The sequence below is a fragment of the Phodopus roborovskii genome, unplaced genomic scaffold (assembly GCF_943737965.1).
Source record: "Phodopus roborovskii unplaced genomic scaffold, PHOROB, whole genome shotgun sequence".
Classification (NCBI taxonomy): domain Eukaryota; kingdom Metazoa; phylum Chordata; class Mammalia; order Rodentia; family Cricetidae; genus Phodopus; species Phodopus roborovskii.
This window is the reverse complement of record NW_026126574.1, coordinates 668,491-690,524: the sequence shown is the minus strand read 5'-3', so window position 1 is coordinate 690,524 and position 22,034 is coordinate 668,491. Positions and strand designations below refer to the sequence as shown.

The 22,034-nt window shown below is 37.4% G+C and overlaps 1 protein-coding gene across 2 annotated transcripts in view; it reads left to right on the top strand.

Moving 5' to 3' along the window:
• Adgrg6 (adhesion G protein-coupled receptor G6) overlaps positions 1–21,746 on the top strand; it is a 108,023-nt gene extending 86,277 nt beyond the window's left edge. The window contains exons 17-25 of one of the 2 annotated variants that reach the window (XM_051203278.1): positions 772–878; positions 3,767–3,894; positions 4,984–5,252; positions 6,360–6,456; positions 8,331–8,614; positions 14,806–14,907; positions 15,513–15,665; positions 16,731–16,776; positions 18,920–19,068. In XM_051203278.1, the coding sequence (XP_051059235.1) occupies positions 772–878; positions 3,767–3,894; positions 4,984–5,252; positions 6,360–6,456; positions 8,331–8,614; positions 14,806–14,907; positions 15,513–15,665; positions 16,731–16,744 (1,154 nt within the window). In that variant the 3' untranslated portion in view covers positions 16,745–16,776; positions 18,920–19,068. Of the gene's footprint in view, positions 1–771; positions 879–3,766; positions 3,895–4,983; positions 5,253–6,359; positions 6,457–8,330; positions 8,615–14,805; positions 14,908–15,512; positions 15,666–16,730; positions 16,777–18,919 lie in introns of both variants that reach the window. The other variant, XM_051203276.1, reaches the window with a different exon arrangement.
• Positions 21,747–22,034: the final 288 nt, after the last annotated feature.

The following is a 22,034-nucleotide window of genomic DNA, read 5'->3' as shown; positions in this document are numbered from 1 at the left end:
CACCAGGTAGAGAGTATGGAAATGAATAAGGGGATGTGCAAAAGGAAATCTCCTATGTTCATCCATAATGGTCATCTTCCCCATGAATCCCTAATGCCATGTTGCTGCTGAATTCATTCTGATGCATTACTGGCTACTTTGCCTATGAGAAATACAGTCTAGTCATCCCCTAAATCTCTTTTTGTCAGCTTTTATTACAGATGGTTCAGTTGCTGTGTTTTAGTTTTTGAGATCCTGATTGATTTGTCTACTTGGTTAAAAGTGTTATCCTGTGCCTAAACATATTTAAATAAATGGACAAATATAATGGCAAAAATATCAGGTAGGGTGTGTTCAAGCCATTTTCCCCTGTCTTCATATTGATAATCACTGTGTATATCACAGAATATTCTAAGAAAGTTGACATCTTTTCCTTGTATGTTTCACAAAACGTTAGTCAGATACCAGAGAGCAAAAATGTGCTGGCCTTCGGAGATCTCATTAGCACATAACAATGGGAAAGAAATCTTACTTTTTTTTCTTTTTTTATGGAAGTTGATTTCAAACTTTGTTAAAAATTTAATGTGAACATCTTCAGAAACTCCAAGATATTTCTTTGGAACACAGTTTGAAACTACCACCTGACTAATTCTGAGATGGTCAAGAATTCCAGAAATATAAAATCATTCTACATCTTGGTTGCTCCAAGAATGACACCTATATTATGGATAAGCTATTTAAGGCACACAGAGGACACAGCTGCTACCGTTCTTCACTTGTTTCTTTATGCAGAAAGTTTTGGAGGATGGAACACCTCAGGATGTGTTGCACACTCTGACTCAGATGCCGGTGAAACCATCTGCCTGTGTAACCACTTCACTCACTTCGGAGTCCTGATGGTAAGGGGCCTTTCTTGACTCATTATAATTATAGAAGGCACATTTCTTTTATGTGAACCCACATTTTTAGATTGTACATCTTAGAAATTTTTTCCTAATCATGCCAATCTGTGCCCTAGATCTTGAGTCTTAAAGAAGCATCCGATTAACAGAAGTCGCATATTTACATCAAATGACAACATCATACAAAAGAACTCTACCTTATTTTGATTGTAGCATTAACGGTGATGAGAACTAATTCCAGAATCAAAAAGAAATACTCATAAAGGGAGGAAGAGTTGCTGAGACAGAGACAAAAGAAAAGAGTAATGGAAAAAGGAAGTGTTGGGTGTTGTTATAGAACAGAATATTAATAATCTTATCAAGAGTTTTCTTCCTTATGTGTTATTTAATACAATTGCTTACCAACTGATATTGTGTCTTGTACTAATTTCTCTCCCAAAGAAGACACTCTGTTCAGATAGTTAGTAGTTTAAGTCAGTAACTTCAGTCCTGCAAGAAAGATGATCCCTTGAGGTTTTGCTCACTTGTTCTAGTCTTTCTTTCTCTTGTCCTTAAAAAGAAATATATCTACTTCAAATGATTTGACAGATCTAAATGACCCCACCTGGATGGCATAGCCTTGCATGTGGAATGGGGGTCAGAGGATGGGAGGGGAGGGTGGTCAGGGTGCATGTGAGGGGAGAGAGAAAGTAAGAGGAAGGGAACAAGGGAGGGAGGGAGGGAAGAGGGAATTGGGATCAACATGTAAAATTAAAAAAAAATGAAGTAAAATAAAAAAAGAAAAAAGAAAAATACTATTTACATTATAAAGTTATCACAAAGAATTGGTGTTCTCAACTTTCCCATGTTAAAAAAAAGAGAGAGAAAAAATATATCTAGCCAGCACATGTAAGAGGTTGCATCAAAAAAGAGAAAATCAGTGTTTTGTTTTATCCCATTAAATTTTCAAGACTCATCTTATTCCCAAGGGTGTGTTGGAACTTACCCACGAGTCAGTAACATTGATCTGGTACACTTATGTTGTATAAGCACATCTCTAGTATGGAAAATAAGCTGAGCCATAGCATAGCTATTGTTTTGAGAAGGGTTCTACCAAGGGATCATCCACACCTGCCTTTTCATAGAAGATGGGAGTAGTGTGAATTGAAGTGGAACATTTTATCCAGTCAGAATCACAGACATGAGGTTGTATTCATTTCCTCCCCTTAAATCCTATGGCCTTCTTCCTGTGTGGTCTGGGAGGCAACAGTGAGCAACTGTGGACTGCAGTACTTGGCAGATGAACTACTTGGCCTGTGCAAATGACCATTGTCATATGAATTTACAACCCTGAAAGTTGTAAATTTCCTGACATCCAAGGATATAAATACTCTGGGCAAGAAGGACAAGACATTGACAAAGGTGTCAAGTCACAGAAAGTAACTTTATTGCTGTCAAAATATGTTTTTTCTTCAGGAGATTATAATGAATAACTAAAGTATAGTGTGTTTTCCCTATGCATTTTAAACAGAAATTCATATTTCCTCCCATCTTTTCTTTAAAAGTGACTAAAGTTATTCTTCAGAAAAACACTTGCATAATGAGTCATTCAGCTATATGAGCTTTAGCTTAATTATTTGAACAATATGCATGTATGTTTGAAAATGATTATGACTTTTATTTCTAGACAAATAGATGCTATTGAAACAATTGACTCCTTAAATGTAATTTATATGCAGCCAGATTTTTACCTGCATATTACTCTCATGACAGCACTATATTTATTTACGTTTTATTTGGGTTTATAAATGTACATTGTATTTTCTGTTGTTGTCTAAGTAAAAAGTCAGGTTTTTGTGGAGATTTTTGTATTAGTGAATATTCCACTTTCTATTTGGCTTCTTTTATAAGATTATAAATTGCTGCAAGAAAGACTTTCTAAAAATTCATCCTTTATGGCAATGTGTCTACATCCTTTTGATGCTTCCAAACCACCAACACTTGAGTCATAGTTTTTTCTTCTAGATTTACAAGCTCTTTGTTCATTTGTATAAGATAATCTAAATCATCCCACAACACATAAATTTATAGCTTTTATTCTATAACCATGGAAAATGTTCCTTGTCCTTTTCTATATTTCTCTGCAATAGAAATGACTTTCCTATTTTTTTATTGTTCATGTTGTCTGGCTCAGAAGGATACCATTGCCATGTGATCCTTTTCAGAAGGCACTACATGATATTTGAATTCTGTGAGAGTTGCTATCAGTGTGTAAAATTACTCTGTTACTTTATTTAGTGACCAGTTGTTTGTGTTACCTAGATGATCCTACAGAGCTCCTAATTTCTCTAGCTTATTCTTCAGTGAGTATACCATATTGGCACCCACCCACCTTGAGTCTAGTGGCACTCACTCAAACCCTGAACCCCATTCCCACATGTCTTCCTTGTATTTTGAGGGACTCGGGCTGTCAAAGAAGGGGAAGTCTTTTCATACCTAGGAGGGGCCTAGAATGTTTGCATAGTGACCTCCATTTATATTCATGCACCTATCCTTGTAGAAGCAGGTGTGACTGTTAACTTATCATACAAGACAACTGTACCCTCCACCATTTCTGTTGGGGCCACCTGTGGTTTCACTCATTGGCTTATAGTAGGATGCCAAAGGCTTAGATTAGGAGGTACTGATTTAAAACAGTGTGTGCCTACTTCTGTAATAACGCTTCATTTTTCTTTCTTGGCTTGGTCCACAAGAGTGCAGCAAGTGGCTATGTCAGTGTTGGTGAGCATTGTTGTTTCTAGGCCCTGTGACTGAACCACTCTAGTGTTAACTGTGAACTTTCTAATGACATAAAATACCACTGTTATGGAAGAAGAATAATATAGCCATATCCTATGTTTTTTTAGGATCTTCCAAGGAGTGCCTCACAAATAGATGGAAGAAACACAAAGGTCCTCACTTTCATCACCTACATTGGGTGTGGGATATCTGCTATTTTCTCAGCAGCAACTCTCCTAACATATGTTGCTTTTGAGTAAGTATATCTGTCTGTGAAGCCCAGTACTAACAATTGAAAATGTGAGCATGAAAATTACCTCAGCTTTAAGACACAATTCTATAGTTTGTGAATCATTTTGCTGTCTCGCTTTTAATCCTCATCGTTCCCATAAGATAATGCATCATGAATTTTCCAGGTATAGAATTTTAGTGTATAACTACTATATCTCTATTTGTAAAGTGGTTTAGTAACATAACACTTATGTAAATTAAAATGACACGAAATACTTGCTACATTGTAAAAGGTATTTACTTCATGAATTATATACAAGCATTCTTGAAACAGGAAATTTTTTGAAAGGGATCTCTGACTCATTAAAAATCAAGAAACATTAAACAATTCAAAGGAAATTACTTTAAATAAAAATGTCAGGGCTAAAGAAATGGTTCAGGAGCTAAGATCACTGGCTACCTTGGCAGAAGAACCTGAGTTTAGATTTTACCACACTCATCAGGCAGCACATGACCATCTGTAACTTTAGTTCCAGGGTCTTTAATGCCCTGTTATGGGTTTTGCTAGCATCCACATGAAGGTGTACTACCACACACACACACACACACACAGAGAGAGAGAGAGAGAGAGAGAGAGAGGGAGAGAGAGAGAGAGAGAGACAGAGACAGAGCCAGAGACAGATGATAGAGGTGAACAACTTAGTTGATTAAATATGTAATTCTTGTAATTGGAAAAATTCCTAAATTAAAAACAAAATGTGAGCATAGTGGCTCATGGCTTTAATCCCAGCACTCAAAAGGACCAAGCAGGACAATTTCCATGAGATAGAGGACAGCCTGAGCTGGTAGTAGAAGATCCTGTCTCAAAAATAGACAATAAATATAAACTCTGTATAAATAAGTTGGAAATGTTAGAAACAGTTTTGAAATGAAAATCACTCTTTGGAGCCTGGAAAATATGTATAAATATCTTCATTCTTCCCTGTGGTGGGGCCATATCTTGTATATGTGGTTACCTACCATCAAGATGGTAGGAAAAAGGAACAGATGCCTGTTAGTAAAACATTGGTGCATAGTGTTACTCCTTGCAAACATTTTTCTTCTCCATCCTTAGAAAGCTGCGCAGGGATTATCCCTCCAAAATCCTGATGAACCTGAGTTCAGCTCTACTTTTCCTGAATCTCATCTTCCTCCTGGATGGTTGGATCACTTCCTTTGATGTGGTTGGCCTCTGTACAGCTGTGGCTGCCCTGTTGCACTTCTTTCTCCTGGCTACTTTCACCTGGATGGGGCTGGAAGCCATCCACATGTACATTGCTCTTGTGAAAGTGTTTAACACTTACATCCATCGGTATATTCTAAAGTTCTGCATCATTGGCTGGGGTAAGACCTCCCACAAACATCTTTCCTTGTATATCATACTATAAGACCCATAGAAGTGCTATGATTCATAAGACAATCCCAAGGAAAAGAAGTCCTCAGTTCCCCAGAACTGTATGTTTGTGAACCTCTTACTGGTACACACTAAATTCAGGAGTAAAGGAGAAAGCCTTATCTCCCGAGTCACCACAAACTCATTTCCTGAGCACAGTGCCAGTCCACCCAGGGCTAAAGAAGCAAGTGACAGCCGATTAAGCTTCCAAATGTTGTAGCCAGCTAAATGCCTACTTCTACTCATTCCTGTCGTGGAAGCCAGAAAAAGAGTGTTATTTTCACATGCACAACCAGGACATTTACAGAAGTATTGCTTTTAGCTTTTTTTTCTTTTTTTATAACCATGGATCCTGGGTCAGATATCCAAAGGCCATCCATGTTATCCTGTTCAGAATCTTCTGGTTGAATGTCTTTTTTAATCTGGGTTTTAGGTCGAGCTGCGCATCTTAAAGCTCAATCACATACCCTTTTCAGATGGCAATAGTCAAGGCTGAGTCATCCTTAATTTTCCATATCCTGCCATGAGAAACCCAAGGATGGCTTGAGGAACTGAGGAGGCATGGATGGCTCAATGAAGTAGATATAGGAATATTACTGAATCTCTGAGGACAAAAGAAAGGACATCTTACACTTGCTGTTTACCCCTGCTTTTCCTAAAGTCATTGTTTTATATTTAAAAAAAGAAGAAGGATAAAAAACAGCTATATTTGCCTCATCTTTCTGAACTCTGGTGGCCTAATGCAGCAGCAACCATACTGGCTGGTGCTGCATTCCATAGAATCAGGGTCTAGATCTCCAATGAGTACCACTAGACCCAAAAGAAGACTCAAGCATCTTATCATTAAAGAGTAGGTTTTAACTATTGCCACTTAGAGTCATATGTTCCACATTAAGAAGGGAATTTTGTTGTAGGTTTTAACCAACCAAACTAGCCACTCTAAGAAAATTGAATCTCTGTTGTAGAGGGTTTTCTTTTCTCACTTAAGAGTATCAGTCCCACGAGGCAGTCCCAGAGTCTTCAGGAGATCTCTCAACATCATGATCTTTTTATAACAGGTCTGCCAGCTTTGGTGGTGTCCACTATCCTAGTGAGCAGAAAACAACCTGAAGTATATGGAAAAGAAAGTTATGGGAAAGAGCAGGATGATGAATTGTGAGTAATACATTTGGGGGGGAGACTGTGATGGGATATGTACATTGTCTCCTAAAGTTTAGTATGAGTTACCATGATGACAATAATGCCCCAATTTTAAAAGTTTTACTTCACCTGTGAGGATCTGTCCAAGATCCTTCTGCCACAGATTAATCATTTCAATGATCAGAGCTGCCTTTCTTTGTTTTAATACAGTACTTTGTGGTCTGGAGAGTTCAGAAACCTGAGATACTCTCTTCTAGACTTAGAAGACACATTTGATTGGAGGAGATTCTGTACTATTCTTTCCTCCTTCAACCCAGACATATCAGCAATAGCAGAAATGCCCCAATGCCAATGTGAGGATTTTGTAAAACACAGGGAGATCAGTGAGTTCTTAGAGAAAACTTTCCTTCAGAAGTTGAGGTCATTGAGATTAAGGTCATCATATGGTTTAAACAATTGGCTCTTATGTACCAAGGATACTGTGGATCATCAATGTCTATTGATTTGAAGAATTACTGATTGCTTGATGAATATTTTTTTATTATGTGAGACCCCCGTTATATCATATAAACTTAAGGGATAACTAAAACTTCTATACCTAATCAATTCTCATCCCCCATGGTCTTCTCTTCTTGTATTTCTGAGGCAACACCATGAGACCCTAACAAGTCAGACCAGTAACAAATATTCCTGGATCTTTGGGCGATTTTCAAGTTTAAAGAAAATCTAGTGCCATGGGTATGCAGTGTTATTTAGGGGATCCCTATGAGAAACACTGAATTTTAAATTAAATCAATTTTAAACGAGTGACTGTAAAATTTATCTTACTCAGTTGTCATAGGATTTTGAAGCTTTTTAAAACTTGTGCCATCATGAAATCTCATTTAGTGAGCATTCATTGAATGCTAGAGGTCCATGTTGTGCTCAAGGAACTGGGATTGTTTAAGAGAACATTCACTTCAGTAGCAAGAATGAGGGTAGTCCATTTAAGATGAACTTGATTTCCTGAAATTACTTGAATTTTTTCAGATACTTAAGAATTTCAATAGTTTAAAGAAACATGAGGGCATCTGCAAATTGTATTGCTTTTCAGCTTCACCCTAATGCGATTTTGCAACACAAACTAGTTAGACTTTTTCTTCCATCTATTATCTGATATATTTCTGAAAATCAAGTATATTGTTCTTAATGAAGATATGTTATAATTTACATATGCCTTATAATTGTGTGGAAGAAACTTCCATACATGAATCTTTTAACTCCATAATATCTTGATGCAACTAGAACTGTTATATAAACAATAATTGCTTTGTATCCTGAATCCTCCATTCAGTGTGACAAAGAAGAATTTGCTAATCACAGATGATAAGGAGCTAGGGACATATGTGACCACTACCATTGATGCTGTGGCTAAAAATCATCTCAGCAACTCTCTTGTTCCCTTCATAGGTACAAAGCAGACATGGCTCTCATAAAAATCTCTTAGCAGACTTCTGCTTCCATGTTATTTTGGGGGAATGATATCCACACAGCCACCATTTGACAGGAAAGGACAGCTAAGGGCACACAAGAGAAAGGGTCATATGTGCTTTAGAACCAGCCAGACAAGCATGCACTCATACCAATCAGAATTCAACAAGCAACCTTGTTTGCTCTTTAATTTTGACTTAAATAACGAGATCAAGATAGCAGCCATCCAAAACTACGCAAACAAAAACTGCCTATGAAAGGATCAAAACAAAACCTGAGCCCACAGAAGTGAGCAGACTTTTCATAGGTGTTTTAGAAAGAACTCTGCTAGCTGTGTAAACCAGGCCAAAGAAATTAACGAGTAAACAGGGTGTGGTTGCCAAACTCTCTTATCTTGTTCTTTTTTCTTTTCTTTTAAGCTGCTGGATTCAAGACCCTGTGGTATTTTATGTGAGCTGTGCTGGGTACTTTGGAGTCATGTTCTTCCTGAATGTTGCCATGTTCATTGTGGTCATGGTACAGATATGTGGGAGGAATGGAAAGAGAAGCAACCGAACCCTAAGAGAAGAGGTTTTAAAGAACCTTCGCAGTGTGGTCAGCCTGACCTTCCTGCTGGGCATGACATGGGGATTTGCTTTCTTTGCTTGGGGACCCTTAAATATTCCTTTCATGTACCTCTTTTCCATCTTCAATTCTTTACAAGGTAAGATAAGTGGTACCCAAGCAGTGGTTGCTTTCTAATTTTATCATATTTTCAGACAGTTTCCGTTTTGACAGAATAGGTCAAGTTTCTGTTACTACTCTGGGTACTAACCATAGTTTCAGGCACAAGTAGCCACTCATTAAAAAGCTCTTGGATAGATAAAGAGTTGACTTTTCTTTCCTTAGTAATATATTCCAGGCACATTAGAACAATTCCTGGTAGGTAGACAGAAGGTATTCAAGAAATATGGCTCATGCAAAGGAGTATGGGGCAGTACAAAGTGTTAGCTCAGAGCCTAACTAAAAGTTTTAGGGGGCACAGTCAACTTTTGTCTTCTTTTCAGTTCAGCTGCTACAGCTGCCCTTCATGTAAACTGTGTAGGTTTCCCATGCATGGGCAGAGCAGTTCACCTTACCTCCTAAGCTTCTCAGGTTTAAAAATAAAATCCAACTCTAATTCAAAAACTTGTTTATATGAGATACAGAATCAATTCAACCTATCAAACATGCCAATGCCTGGTTTGGAGAAAATATATATATATATATATATATATATATATATATATATATATATTATAGTATATGTCATATATGCATATATGAGAGAGTGAATGAGTGAGAGAGACAAAGAGACAGGGAAATGGTCTCACTATGTAGCTCTGGCTAGTCTGAGATTTGCTATATATCCCAGAGGATGGCCTCTAACTCACAGAGATTCTTCTACCCCTGCCTACTGCACCACCATACCATACCATACCATACAATCATCATCTTGATTCCATGGTGCATTCTCTAGTGTATGTTGGTTACATCTTGAAAATTAAATGACATTCTTTGCTTTGTGGTACTGAATATTAAACCTAGGGTCTCCCACATGTCAAGACTCTGCACTACTTCCCAAGTCTTTCTATAACATTCTTTAAGATACCAGACAATCTCCTTTCTTATGACAAAACTCTTTTGTGTACTAACGCACCAGGAGTGCAACACATCATTAGAAATTAAATGGTAGAGTCTGAAATATTCACCCCCTCGTGTGTGTGTGTGTGTATGTGTGTGTATGTGTGTGTGTGTGTGTGTGTGTATTTCACTGTGTACCAAATCTGAGCTCGGGTAGAAAGCAGGGCTTTCTAATCTCAAAATTCAGTTACCTCACTGGGCGTTCCCTATTGCCATAATCTAAGATGTCTATACTTATCTGAAGGGAAAGTATTACTCACCATCCTGCAATGTCTGCTAACTCTTGAACTGAAACAATTGTCACAAAGTAGATGTGCAGTGACTGTTAAATAAATAAAAAGGAAAAAATGAGGGAAAGGAGAGGCCTCAAGCATGGCCTAGATCCAATCTGAGATGCCTCTTGCATAAATACTCATTAATTAATTCAGCAAATTTATTTAGGCTCATAACAGACAAAATATTCAGGCTTGTTATCATAAATATGTGGAATAATAAGTTGGAAGCTAAATTTATAGTGTATAAACACATCTACACAGGGATCCAGCTCAGCAAAGGCAATATTCCTCTATTTAATCTCTTTTGTGATATACTACAAAAAAGTTCCCAAACAATATTGATAAGAGTGTCCACCTGTATTTGGAATTCCATGATTTTATATTGCAGGATTGTACTTAAAAGGCACAGCCAACTTCCAGCCCAACCTTGATTTTACTGTTAGAATTTCTGGCAGTAAACTTCAACAGCCACAGTTGTATGTATATCTCCATTTCTGTTAATGAGAATTGGGAGGCTTTACTTTTCCCAGCATGGGTCTCCTAATGAAAAGGAAAAATATGAGTTGCCAACAAGTCAGTGAGTCTTTAAGAAACTGACTTTAAGACTGTTTTTAAATCATATACATTCTGAACAATTTTATCCACATCTAGTGATATTAAAAATCATCTCCTAAACAAAAACTTAAATGCAAAGACCTTGATACTAAGGACATGGCTCTATGAACAAATATTTCAGTGCTAGGCCATATGAAAACTTCCTGGAACAGTATATACATTTTTAATTGCTTTTATTGGTGAGCTGATTTTTGCCTTCAACATGAGGCTTCTTTTGGTAAGAATGTTATATTTTATTAGAAGCATGTATAGTAATGTGTGGTGGTGAGTCCAGATCTTGTGAGGCAGGAACAGAAAAATACTGAATTCTAGGCCATTCTGAATTACATAAAGAGGTTCTGTTTACAATGGGGTAATAGGGTAAGCTTCATGAGGCAATGAAACTGAGAAAATTCTCTCTCTTTTTTTCTGAAATGAAGAGGATCAGAAAGAATGGTTTGATTAAACTACTATCTAAATTCTATATGGTCCCCAACCCCTTTTATATATTTCTCCAACATCAGGAGAATTTTGACTTTCTTGACAAGTTCAAGTTATGAAGTTCAATTTATACCTGGAACTTAAAAATACATTTTCTGTTTCCGGGGAGGGGGGCAATATCCATTAGCAGTCAAGTACCCACATGTGAGAGCATGATAAATGCATTGCATAGTTGTACAATCAGCAGCTGTTGTAGTGAACACAAAAAGGGATTATCAGTCTGCTACTTACATTGATAAAATTAAGATACCCAGACAAATATATTTGTGTAGTGCATAGGAGTTAATGAAACACTTTCATCTAACTATCATTTACTATCAGGCTCCTAAATCTGAAATGCAGAAACTTCAGAAAGAGGACATAGTCTCCTTTTTAATGGGCAAACTGATGGTGTAAGACCCTCAGAATGAGGAGTCTTCCAGTTTCGGTCGATACCCCAAGAACTCAATGTCCGGTCCAGTTGCTGCAAAATGCAAGAGGCTTTAATGAACAGGAAACATTTGCGCAAACGGGCTCCTCCAGCATGCAGGCTAGGGAGAAGCCCCCTCCCCTGGGCCCAGGTGTTTTTAAAGGCAAACCCACAAGCTTAGGGAGGGGGTGGGACCCTCTGTCCATTGAGTACGTGACCCTTGGAGGCCGGATGGTCTGCTATTAGGGTCAGCAGACCTTAGGGCCTCAGGTGTGCTAATTAATCTTGTCTGGGCAAACCAGAGTTACAGCTATCTTTTGACCCTATTTACCACCTGTTGACTCACAGGAAAGGAGGGGCAGTGTGAATTCTTCTTATCTCAGGGCCTTGTGAGAGGAAGCTAGCAAAATCCTAGGAACAGATACTGGTTTCTAGGTTAGTCCATCATTAACATTACTTTTTAGGACTTTTAATGGTAAGAAAAGCTAATGACTTTCCCAAGATCCTTTTGCATCTGACAACAAAATACTAATCAAAATACTAATATTGTGTGTGTGTGTGTATGTGTGTGAGTGTGTGTGTGTGTGTGTGTGTGTGTGTGTGTAATATATATGGAAATTAAAGAGCATATTAAAAGGTGACATAAGATAAAATTTATAGTTTCCAATAGAAACAAAACTGAAGAAAATTTCTTAACTGCCCCTCAGTTTATGTCAGTGTTCTTATTTAGGAAGTGAATATCTACCTCCATATATTAAAACACTAGCAAATATGCTTTGAATAAGATAGTGGGAATTTCATTTGATATTCATCAGGCACTGTCATTATTCTCAATCCCATTATCAGACTAAGACATTAAGCTAAATTTTGGGGTGCACTAAAATCAAATTCCAGGTGAATCTCCCTTGCCTGGTTAGGAGCTTCATGGAAGTTAAGTTATTACACAACACACACACACACACACACACACACACACACGCGCGCACACACACACAACATGCACATGTGTAATTGCTGCCAAGGTTGCCAAGGTAAAGTTGTCCCACGTTTCAACTCCAGACACTCAAAATGACATCAAGTTGGATGAAATATGACACACTGTAAGGAAATATATTACTCATCATTGACATGGCATTTTGAGCTACAGAGAAATAATTTTGTAAAGGGTGTCTTTATAGTATGAAAAGAAGATTCAAAATGCATTTCCCAAAACAGCCATAAACCCATCGTAACCATAGAGTGATGAGTGAACATGGGAGGGCATTAGTCTTGGGCACAGTCACTCAAGAGCTTAGAAGCCATCTAGGCTGTTTCCCCAATGGTCAAGAATCAAGCTAATGTTCTTCCCAAGTAGCTGGTTTGATGAATTAGTGACTTATTTTCACATCAAAAGTCTGAAATTTATAGTCATGATCTAAGACATCAATCACCCACTGCTGCTTACCTGATCTCTGAAATCTCTTAAGTTTATGTTATGTTAATGTTTATGTCTTCCCTCTGTGTTTCTATAACTTTATCATTCAGGTTCAGAAAAGGTGAAATTTGTTTTATTTATTTATTTATCCACATTTATTGTTTACTTTTTTGGAAAGTACCAGTGGCCTTTAGATATTAAGGACTCTCAGAGACTAGCAGTCAAAACTATCATTGTCCCTTCCATCTGCACTCAAATCAGACCTTTTGGACAGGTGGCCACTTACACTGACTTCAACTTTACACCTTTGTATCTAGGGAAAGTCTTTCTGGCATGTTTTATTTTAAATTTTTTGATAATTAGGCTCAACATCTAACAAATAGCTACTCATTTTCACTGTACTCCTAAAATGTTGGGAGAGGTCTTTGTGGGGCAGCAATTAGAACCAGCCAAGTGGCCCTAAGTTCATACCTGAGTGGGGAAGTGTGGATGAAGGAAAGGCTGGCTATAGACAATAGAGAAAAGACAGAGAAACAGAATAAAGTTCAGGAGGACAAATCAGTCAATACTGAAATGCCATGAGTTTTTTTCACCACTCTTATATACCTTATCCAAACATCCTACTGTAGCCACACCTTTGACCTTTGGGTCTTATGACTTGCTGAGGACAGCTTTGAACTCTCTGTCCTTGTTCCAAGATGGAGTTCATCCATCTTTATGGACACCCACACTAAAAGCCATATTTCTGCCTGAATCAAGCAAAGGTAATGCATTCCACATGTGGGTCAATTTTCTAATGAAACTATCATTTCCCCCCTAATAGTTAAATAGCTCTATGAGAATAAAGATTAAAGGCAGGTCATATAATCCAAAAGTCTTTCCTGGTACAGGGGATGGACAGTTCAGGCTCCATATCCCCCACTGCTAGGAGTCTCTGGTAGAGTCACCATCATGGATTCTTGGGAGCTTCTATTACACTAGGTTTCTAGCTCTTTAAAAATGTTTCACATGAGTTCTTTGAATTCATTCTCTATGAATACATTCTGCATGTGGTTCTCAAAATAATTCATATTTTAGATCTCCAAAAGGTCAAGTTTACAGCCTAGTTCTTTCCTAGTATCCTGAAAATCTCATAAACACCCTATGAATTTTCTTTTTTCTCATTCATCTGTGCAACATGTGAAAACACTTGTGTTACAAAAGAATATTAATAGAGTATGAAGGAAAGCAATGTCTACAAAACTTTACTTTCCACTGTGAGATTGAAAGATAATCACTGGCTCAGAGAGGCCCTAAAGTAACCCTTTGATTTATACTAGGAATGAACTTCTTTAAATGGGTATAGTATCTTCCAGCTCACACAGGCAATTGCACTATACAGTTCTTTAAGAGAATACAATTACCTATGTTCTCAGTTATATAACAGAAAAACCTCATAGGACACATTTAGTAAGCCTAAGCCAGCAGGCAAGGACTGAACCACAGCATCCATGAATCTCACCTCATGTCTCACTCTCCAATCTCGGTACTCTTTAGCTCTGCCAGCACCCTGAAACTTAGAAGCATCTAGAAAGCAACTCAATGTACACATTGTTGGTGCCACAAGGAAAAGTTTATTGCAGTATCCTGGATCTGGTAGGCATGAGACTATGATTCAGTTAAGAACATCTGAATTATGAGATGTAGAAGATTCAGCCAAAGCAATATGGTTGTGTGGGTTGGAATCTTGTGTTGGGGTGAGATGGGAATGAAGTCAAAGATGAACAACATTGCTGTATCTTAGGAGTGTAGTTAAGTCATAAGGCATGCTGAACACGCATAGAATCAGATCCATGAACTCATTCTGAATTTACCCAAATTTCTGCGTTCTTCTGTAGACAATTAAACTGCCTACTGCACCCACTAAGATTCCATTCTTTGAGATCTTTGTCCCTCAGTGACTTAATTCTAAAATACTAAGATAATTCCATATAGTTCATAATGTTTATCCTTTAAAATGTACCATTCGTCTTAAATATTCACATGTTCTCTTCTCACAGGTTTATTTATATTTATCTTCCACTGTGCAATGAAGGAGAATGTTCAAAAACAGTGGAGGCGCCACCTCTGCTGTGGCAGGTTTCGGTTAGCGGACAATTCAGGTAAGGTAATAGAGTTATTAGGTAGATTTAATTTGGAGAAGCAGTTGAAACCTTTGGCATTCTGCCTTATGCTGTCAGAGCAACAAAATCCACCAAGAGTGCTATAGAAACAAAGCATGTTAAGATGCTGAATTGGAATCTCTGAACATTCTGCATGGGACCTCATTTTGAATGTTGTAGAGAAAAAACAAGAATCCCAGACAGCTTTAGAAAATTGCTTAAGTTTTTATGTCTAATTTGACAATTCAAATCTGCAGGTTCCACTACAGTAACTCTACCTTGCCATAGTTTTAGGTTCTCAATTGAATTTTAGGTGAAGAGAATATTCTTAGGATGTATAACATTTGAATGGAAGGGTCACTAACCTTTTAAACACCTACAAACACTTCTCATCTATAGGGTATTAAAGTGGGATATGCATGGGTTCAGAGCAAGATAGTTCTCTGCCCCAGCCTCTCCCTGTTTCCATATCATTCTCTTTAAGTCACTGAGTGTAGTAAGAAACTGACTGTTCTGGATAGATTAAATGACACAGCAATGGATTTTTGGGACAGTTTGTGTTTTCAATAAGCCAACTAATGAAGTCCTGTCCTTTGTTCTTTCAGATTGGAGCAAGACAGCTACCAATATCATTAAGAAGAGCTCTGATAACCTGGGGAAATCTTTTTCTTCAAGTTCCATTGGCTCCAACTCAACGTACCTCACATCTAAATCAAAATCCAGCTCCACTACCTATTTAAAAAAAAACAGCCACTCAGGTAAGTCATTTAAAGCTTTCCCTGGTTGTTTCCCACCTAGCCATTCCATCACAAAACTGACTGACACTGACTTGTAGATCCCAGTGCCTAATAGAGGGTGACTGTAGACTTATATGACCTACACCGTCCATCTAAAGACTTTATCCATCAGCCTTGTGAATTTTAAATTTAAAATATTTTAACCCAGTTACATCTAGTCTACAGCCATAATATCACTAGTTTTCACTATTATAACTTCAAAGATTAACTTGAAACAGTTTTCTTTTTCAAATTGTGATACTTCATTTTAATAAAAGTTATTTCTATTTAGAAATACAGAAATCAAATTGCAAAATGTTTCAGCCCAGTAGGAAACTTGCCAGGATGAAACTGGCAAGTTGGCATGGGGGCAGGATTAATGTTTTGATTAAGACTTAATTCCTTAACTACTGGAAGTGACGAGCAGCAGTGGCAACCTGCCTTTGGCACACTAATAAAATATGAAAGAAAGGTAGCACAATTCTTATAAAGTCATAAGGACCATGAGAAACACTGCTTTTGTTTGTGTCCTTTGTTCAGACTAGCTGCTGTGGCCACATGTTCCCAAACAATCTTGATGACAACTGGGAAATAAAGAAAATTTTGCATTACTTGACAGTGACATGTGAAAGGGTTAAACTTTTAGCTTCCAAGGATAATGATAGGGGTTCTAGTTTCAGATAGTAATTAAGCCCTTGACCGACAGCTGTAGTGCCTTAACACATACTACATTCCAAGAGTGTAATGGAAATAAGTTGAAAATGTTTTCTCCACATATAACATATGAGCAGAAGTGAATGGCACAGAAAACACTAATAGTTGACATTTTTCTAAAAAGGAGTGAGATGTGAAGTGTCTATACTTATTTATGTTGAAAACACTCAAATTATAGTTTATTTGCAAGTCTACATCCCTCTTGGTTGTTAGTGGGACAGCTGTCTGCTGAGGATTGCTTCGGGTATACAGAGAGTAGCCACATAACCTCAAAAATATGTAGTTGGTTTATTTCTTGGAATTGATCTAGACATTCATATGTTTATGGTATAGATAATTTCTCCTAAGAGAATTCCTTCAACAAAAGAGGAACATTCAGGTAACTTATACTGCTTTTTCTTGGATGCATGAATTTGTACAAGGTAATGAGAATGTCTGCATGGACTAAGCTAATGGTCTTGCTGCACCAGCAAAATGGCTTGTTCTTTACAGCACTTCTCAGCTAGCACAATGGTGCTCCTACTCTGAGCTAGAGTCTGAAATTTCTGGTAGTGGGCTATGCCAGCTCTTCTCTGCTTAGGTGTGTGCAAACTGTGCCTTCTAAGAAATGTACCATGCTCCAGAAGAATGGGTAACATACCATGTAATATAATGACAAAAGAAAAAAGTGCTTAATAAACTTTGTGATATGATGTGACTTTTTTTTTATTTTACTTTTCAATGTCTTGGATTACTGGATATGTCATGGTACATTCGTAGAAGACTTGAATGAGAAATTTATCCATTGCAAGCTGAGCTTGTAATATATATCAAGTAACAGTTCATATCTCTAGCCCCTGGTTTTCATATCTTTGCTACTCATAATATGGTATTTAACCAGAAGCCATGGGAAATTATGTACATATAGGATGTACTGGATGCATATACACAGAGCTCTACTCTAGGAGAGCATGGAAAACCATCCAATGGCATTGTATGTTTGGAATAGGGCTAGTTACAGCCTCTAAAAATCCATGCCCCTGGAACCAATCCAGGAAGCAAAATGGATTCATCTTCAGCATTTCTCTGAGGAATTGTTGTTTGCTAAAAACGTCAAGCACAAATTATTTATTATGTACATTTAATTTAATAAATATCCTCAATAGAAAACCAGTGGCTAGCAAATCTGTGAACCTGAAGGAAGCACAAAATCAACCAGCTTGCTGATAGCCTCATGGGCGGGGCCTTGTCTGTGACTCTTCCAGGCTTTTTCTAATCAGTGCTAGAACATGCTTTAGTTATGCTGTTATTCCATCTGCCCATCTTCCCATGAAGGATCTCTTCTTTCCTCTGGTTTCCTTTAGCTTGGGATGGCGCTGCCATTTCCTGTTTTAGGCTATTTTTGATTTGGTGTTTGTCCTAACATAGAACAGTACTGGAACAACAGATAGCACAAAGATGCCTTGGACTTTGGTCGCCTATTGATGCATTTTACGGGGCATTTCACATATGGAGTCTACTCAAGACACAAAAGGAAGTAAATGCTTCTTCCATTTGGAGCTCCAGCTACTGAGATGAGTGTTTTGGGAATAGCATTTCCTTGTCTCTCTCACCAAGTTTAGAGGAAAACTAGAGAGGAGATATGACTATAGTGAAGCCATTTTTTCCCCTTTATCATCTCTCTGAAGTCTGTAATTTGGTTAATTCAAGGGCAAAACTTTCCCCAAGGAGGAGGAAGACAGACCCTGATTATATTAAGAGAAACCCAATAGTTTACATAGATGATAAAGGTGGTATGAGTTTCAACTTTCATACCATCACCTGAGCCAATTTTAGAATTCCTAAATCTGTAGAAGAGCAGCATGTACTTATCTAGGATGGAAAATTCTGGAAATTTATTTAGTGGTTCTCAGTTGCGGTTATTGTCTCTAACATTGTTGTTTCTGAAATATTTCCAGTAAAGAGAGTTTTGATTTTACAAATGATAATGCTTCTGCTCACCTCCATTCATATCACAACACAGCCTTTCATGCTTAAATTGTGTCAAAAAAAAACTTCTGAGAGCATCAAATTTACATATTAAGTAGAATGTAGTGAGTCTCGTTTTATTTGTGAACTCAGAGGCATCCATATTTTCATTTTTCTCTACTCTATATTAATTGTAAAACATATATCTTAGATATCATATCTTTTATGAGTATTTCAGCACATTTTAATTCAGTTGTTAACTCATTTCTGACTTTGGGGCAATTTGGTGCATATATTCTTAAAAAAAAGTTCATCTATTTTATTCATTAACTCTAAAAAAATGTCATTTGGGGGCATATTTTGTTGTAACAAGCTACAACAGAAATTACTTGGCAAGTTGACATTCGGTGAATATTAAAAGTGCATTGAAAGGGGAACATATTTGAGTGCTACCCACTCCCTAACTTGCCAGGGAACCTGGAACTTCTATTCCTTTGTGTGTTTCTTGAGTGTCATGGCCGCAGACTTGTAACTAGCTCATCCTGCAACCTAATTTCTTTTAACATTTCTTACAGACAGTACTTCCATGGACAAGTCCTTGTCAAAACTGACCCATGATGGTGGAGAACAGATGTCAATCAGCCCTGTCCATCAGGTTATTGATAAGGTCAAGGGTTACTGTAATGCTCATTCAGATAACTTCTATAAAAATATTATCCTGTCAGATACCTTCAACCACAGTACAAAGTTTTAATGTCATTGATAAGAGGGAAAACATGAAAAGAAAAACTGAAAATTCTTCTGGAGAAGTGTGAATCTCTACAGGCAGTGAAAGTTATGCCCAGCGGAAGTCAGTGTGCTGTTCCCTAGGTAACTACAGATCCTTAAGGACTGATATTGTTAGAGAAGCTTTTGTGAGATGCAGAATTCATCTTTTCAGAATATTTCTTCTGTGGAAGAGCTTCATTCATCACTCTTGAGAGATGAGAACACTTTGAACACTGTAAGGAGGTAGGACTTTTTTTTTTTGCATGAATAATTGAATCAAAGTCGTGAGAATCTGAGGGAAAAGGCATTAAAATTAGAGGACACAAGAGGAAGAAACCCAAGAGTGAATTCTAGTTTAAATCTCATCTACCCAATCTCATGGTTAGGCTTGTATGTGGCCTGGCTTCATAAGGACTACATAGAAAATACACTAAGTATCTTTTTAGTGATTTTGGGTGCTCACAGATTCTGTTCCAATGCTATTTTCTATGAATATAGCAGTGTTTTTTTTTTTATTATCTTTTTCAGTGAAATTTCAAGAGTAAATAGAAAAGATGTTTAATATTTGACCCATGTAATTTTAAATGTGTTTTTTTCTGTTATGTCAACTATTTAATTTTCATGAATGTAATTTGCTAAAAAGTATTTCAAAAATTTGATGTAGTTTATATACTATATAAATTTCCAATATCTCAAGACATGCAGCTTAAACATCGTCACCATCCCATGCACACATGAATGTGGACTTTGCATTAAAGTGGGCTTCCTTGACATTAAGAGTAAACCTGCTGCACACACACCCCTGTCCTTCCCTGTGCATTGTGCCCACTGGCTCAGGAGAGGAGTGAGAATTCCAGTTAAGAACCTTGCTTGGGATGGCCTCTTCCACCATGTAAAGAGCACACTTTTGAGACTATGTGAGCCTATCCCTGCTTTAATGATTTTAAGCCATAAAATCAGACACTCCACATAAACTTCAGAGACCTCTGACTTCCCCTGGAGTTTTCTTCCATGGAACATACACTGAAACATACAGCTGGATCAGTTAATCAAAATAATTTATAAATATGTAAGTCTACAACTGCTAGTTGAAAAACCATTTGCACTGAGCCCTCCAATCAGAGTATATAAGAGCCTAAGAAGGGCTGGCAAGATATACTACTCTATGGTGTAACATTTATGGATCAGACTGTGGCAAGCAAGTCACATATAGCATTAAGCAGCTTACCTAACTCCTAAATGATCCTAAACAATGTGTGTTTGCTAATGAGGGTATAGGTTGTTCTCAAGTAATGGAATCCTATCTTCTGGCTTCGTACCTGCTGGCTTTAGCCTTTCTCAGGGTTGTTCAGGAAGTTTCAGGTTTAGCATAACAGCAGCACAATGATGACAAAAGGGAGAGATTCTGGCAGAGGCAGTCAGAAGTGGGAGGCCAGACCTGTGCAGAACATAGGTCATTCTCAGCTAAGATATAGAAGACCTTGCAGGTTTTGCAACAGCTGAAGGATCTGCTTGTATTTGCCAGGCTGCAAAAAGATGTTGACAGAATGTGGTGGTGAGTTCTTGTTGCCCTTGCATTTTGTATCAGCCTGGACAGCCATCTTGGTATACATGAACTTTGCTAGACTTAGCTTTCACAGAGAAGGAGTCCATTTAGGAGAAAGATTCACTTCAGTAAAGCCAATCCTTTACTCTGGGCTTATATTAGCAGGCTGCTCATTTTGCAAGAGGATACATATAGGTAAAGTTTAAGCTCATAATAGTCACTAAATATTCACATACTCCCCCCATGCCCCTCCAAAAAAAAACTTAGGTAGATTTTAATTAGCTCTCTATTGTGAGATTTCTGCACAAAGTGCATATTTAATAGTAAAAATTATGACATAGCTTCAAAAATGGCTTTTCTTTTGATTTCTACTTACAAGTATTCAGGTCTTGGAAAAATCTTTTTTAGTTTTTCATTTTGGCAATAATGTCAGCTCCACTTAAAAAAATGTCCAGCAAACAAATTAGGAAAAATAAATGAAGAAACACCAGACTAGAAATATTTACAAGTGGATTGAAAAGACTGATCTAAATTCTACCTTCAGTTCCAAATACATGTCTTCATTTGCATTTGCTCCCTGAGAAGAAATGGGGCAAGAATTCCACAGGAGACCCATCTTTCAGCCTCCAACCACATGTTAAACAATGCCAGGCTCTGGTTCCTCCCTCTCCACCCCACCTTCTCTTTTCATTGTGTGACATCACAGCTTTAGTCTATGGTCCTGAGATAATTTCCACTCTTATCACTGGTTCTTACCCAGTAAAAATTACCTTTGTCATTGGCATTGTCTCTTCTGTACATACATATTTATTTATTTGTGTTCATGTCAGTTTTTTTTTTCCCGTTCTTAGCTTTCAGGTGCCAAGCTTTATTGTTTCTAATTAACTTTACCTATTAGAGACTATTGTTTTTCCTAGAAAAATTGTGAAACTGTTTTCTGTAGCAATAGCTCTTGAATATGATGGATAAAAGCAACTGTGAGGGCAGACTAAAATTAACAGTGAGAAACTGTTAAAGCTGATTTGCCATTTTACTGAAACGGAAAATGATTTTTTTCAAATAAATACTTATGTTGTTCATGTTCCAAATTATTCAGTTCCTTTATGAGTGAATGTTTCTATTTCTGACTCTTAAATAGGAGAAAAATTATTTGACAACTGGAAAATATCCTTGCCACCAATAAATCCAATGACATGGGGTGACTTTGCCAAAACACTAGGAATGAATATGTGACAAAGATCCAGATCCTAGAATTGATGTACTCTGTTGTTAAAATTTCTTAGGATAACTGATACAGAGCAGAGCTGTATGGCATCTAAAACATAACTTAGGCCTTTTCCTTTGAAGGAAAGTGGAAAGTTTAAAGCAAAAAAAAA